At 48.6% G+C, this 2,500-nt stretch overlaps 1 protein-coding gene across 14 annotated transcripts in view; it reads left to right on the top strand.

Moving 5' to 3' along the window:
- Positions 1 to 2,500, top strand: part of rims2a (regulating synaptic membrane exocytosis 2a) — a 165,701-nt gene that overhangs the window by 15,256 nt on the left and 147,945 nt on the right. The window contains exon 1 of one of the 14 annotated variants that reach the window (XM_031576504.2): positions 646 to 1,435. The exons of the other annotated variants lie outside the window; for them this stretch is intronic. Coding sequence (XP_031432364.1) covers positions 1,314 to 1,435 — 122 coding nt within the window. The 5' untranslated portion in view covers positions 646 to 1,313. Of the gene's footprint in view, positions 1 to 645; positions 1,436 to 2,500 lie in introns of those variants that run through there. 14 annotated transcript variants of the gene reach the window in all.

Below are 2,500 nucleotides of genomic sequence, written 5' to 3'. Positions count from 1 at the left end.
TGACAGTAGATCAAGTACTTACATTTCTTAACTGACATTTCTTAACTGACATTTCGTAACGGCCACATCCCACATAAAGTGGCATAGGTTTTGATGAAAATAATGAGCAATGTGGCTTAATATGACATGTAGAATTTGGAGAGGTATGTTTGGCAAATGAGTGATTCTGTTTCAATTAGAAGCAGTCTCTCTGCATCAGCCCCGTGTGTTCATTGACTTATTGAAATGTGCTATCTTTTCATCAGTACATCGGTACGGTTGTATCCATTAAATGTGCGTTTCTCACTGAGCCAGAGGGGATCCGGTTGCCTCCCGGACTCCAGATTCCCATGGGAAGGTCACTGATATCATGTCCCTCTTAATACTGTTGTGCCTTCCTTCTCCCCTAATGAGGTAGGCACGCATGAGAGGTTGTAGCCTAGCACGCACCTCTCTCCCCCCTCCGCTCGCTCCCTTCCTGTGTGGAATTGCTCCCAGAGCAAGCTAGCGTTATGCATTGAGACAACCTCCCTGCTCCTTTGCCTGAAAATCTCTGGTGATATGTGAGTAAACTCCTGTCTGTGCCATGCCAGTTGTGTTCCCTTTACCCCCCACCCACCCACACCCCTCCATCATCCTCCCTCCCCATCCCCATCCCACTCAGTCAGCCCCTGTACAGAAGCTCTTTTAATAGCATTAGAATGTCTTCAGAATGTCCGCCTTCAATTTTCGCGAAAGAGGGTGGTTGGCAGTTAGATTTGGCCAAAAAGCACTGACGGCAGCATCTCCGTTTCCCCCCGCACCCGTGGACCGTATAGTAGTAGCCGACGGATCCCGGGGTGCTGGAGTCGGAGCGTAAGAGGAAGAGAGTGGCTGGGGTGGCGATTGCGCGACTGTATGCGAGTGTGTGGGTCTGCATGTGTGCGCAGTTCCTAGTCAGGAAGGGAGGTACAGTGAGAATGTTAAAATGCTAACCATTTCATCGCGACTGGAGATGCCTCGAAGATGCCACGCCGGTTTTATTTGTCCGGTGGCCCCTCTCAGTCTGCTGTGAAGAAATCTTGATACAGTCAGGCGAAAACATCTGCCTGCGTCTATGTGGTTTTTTTTTCCCCGAGCTAAGTTGGGAACATTATGAAAAAATACGCCGGCATCGATTGTCGATCGTATAGAAACACTTTTTGCCAACATCCGAAAAAACATGGAACTTGAGTGGCGTTTCTTCATTTGATGTCACCCTGGAGGTAGTCGGGGTTCCGAGCGAGGACAGGTGGATGGATTGTTTGTGAAGAGAAAGGACCTAACGGTGGATATAGAAACGGAGAAAGGGGAAAATGCAGTTTGAGACATTGCGTCAGTTTTGTAGCTCGGTTTTATCTCATTTCAATGGGGCTTTCACTCCGCCTCAGAACATTTTGCAGACGGAGCTACTGGAGCAGGCGTTCAGCAACATCGGGTGAGTGATTCCTTGCGAAAGAATGTGTGATTTAAGATCCCTTTCCCCGCTGGCGTACGAGGTGTATTTCAAAGGAGGGGGGCGGCTGTTATCGATCAGCAGTCTTTGGCGAAGCCAGTTCGGAAAATTGCAGTTGAAATGTCTTCCAGCGAAATTGCGCGACAGGCTAATTCAGTATCATAGGGATTTTTCACATTAGAGAGCGATATGTTAAGTTGCATTTATTTTGGAGGTGTGTGCGCGTCCTAGCGTTCCGCTGCAGCAGTGCCTTTATGCGTGTGTGTGTCAGTGCGTGTGTGTGCGCGCACAAGGCTGTGTGCCGCTGTCGCTGTAGGCTACATATATCGGTGAAGAGTGTTTCGTAAAACAGTCCTTATCTTTCAAGTAATTTTCTGATCACTGCTCTTCCCCCTTGAATACTCTAATTACATTAACTCACCGGGACTTTGACGCTGCGCTTTGAAAGACGGAATACCGAGCAGAATTGGGCTCCGAGCTTTGAGCGTGTGTTCGCCGGGCTCTTGGTGTGTGCACTGGTGAAATTCACCCTATTTAGCATCCTATTACATTGGACCTCCAACTCCAGCACATATTTACGGCTCCTTTCAGCACTGCGGCCAGTAGGAAATATGTATACGCCCGAGATCGAGCCTTCATGTGTCATCGCCTCCCGCAGTGACACACATTATTGTTGTAGCTTAGCTTACGGCACTGTGCTAACCATTTACACCGACAATGTTAAGAGCTGCCGCACTAGGGTTCGTGCCTCCGTGCGTTTTTGTGCTACAACCGAGGGGACAGCGTTTCTCAACTTACCAGTAAAAATTGAACGATAAAACGATGGAGAATGAGTGGTCCATATTCTTTGAGAACACCTTCTCAATGACTCTTCTAAATGACTAATCCAGGGGGTGGGGTTGGGGTTGGGGGGGGGGGGGGTGGTCGTGAGCGGGACAGAGCGAAAGAGACCCATGTCACTGGTCATCCATGAATTTACTCACCTATGTAAAACACATTCATAGTCTCTCCCCCCACCTCACACACGATTTAGTAATTTTGCATGGA

Source organism: Clupea harengus, chromosome 11, assembly GCF_900700415.2.
Source record: "Clupea harengus chromosome 11, Ch_v2.0.2, whole genome shotgun sequence".
Classification (NCBI taxonomy): domain Eukaryota; kingdom Metazoa; phylum Chordata; class Actinopteri; order Clupeiformes; family Clupeidae; genus Clupea; species Clupea harengus.
Note: the sequence above shows the minus strand (reverse complement) of the source record. Positions and strands in the feature narration are given on the sequence as shown.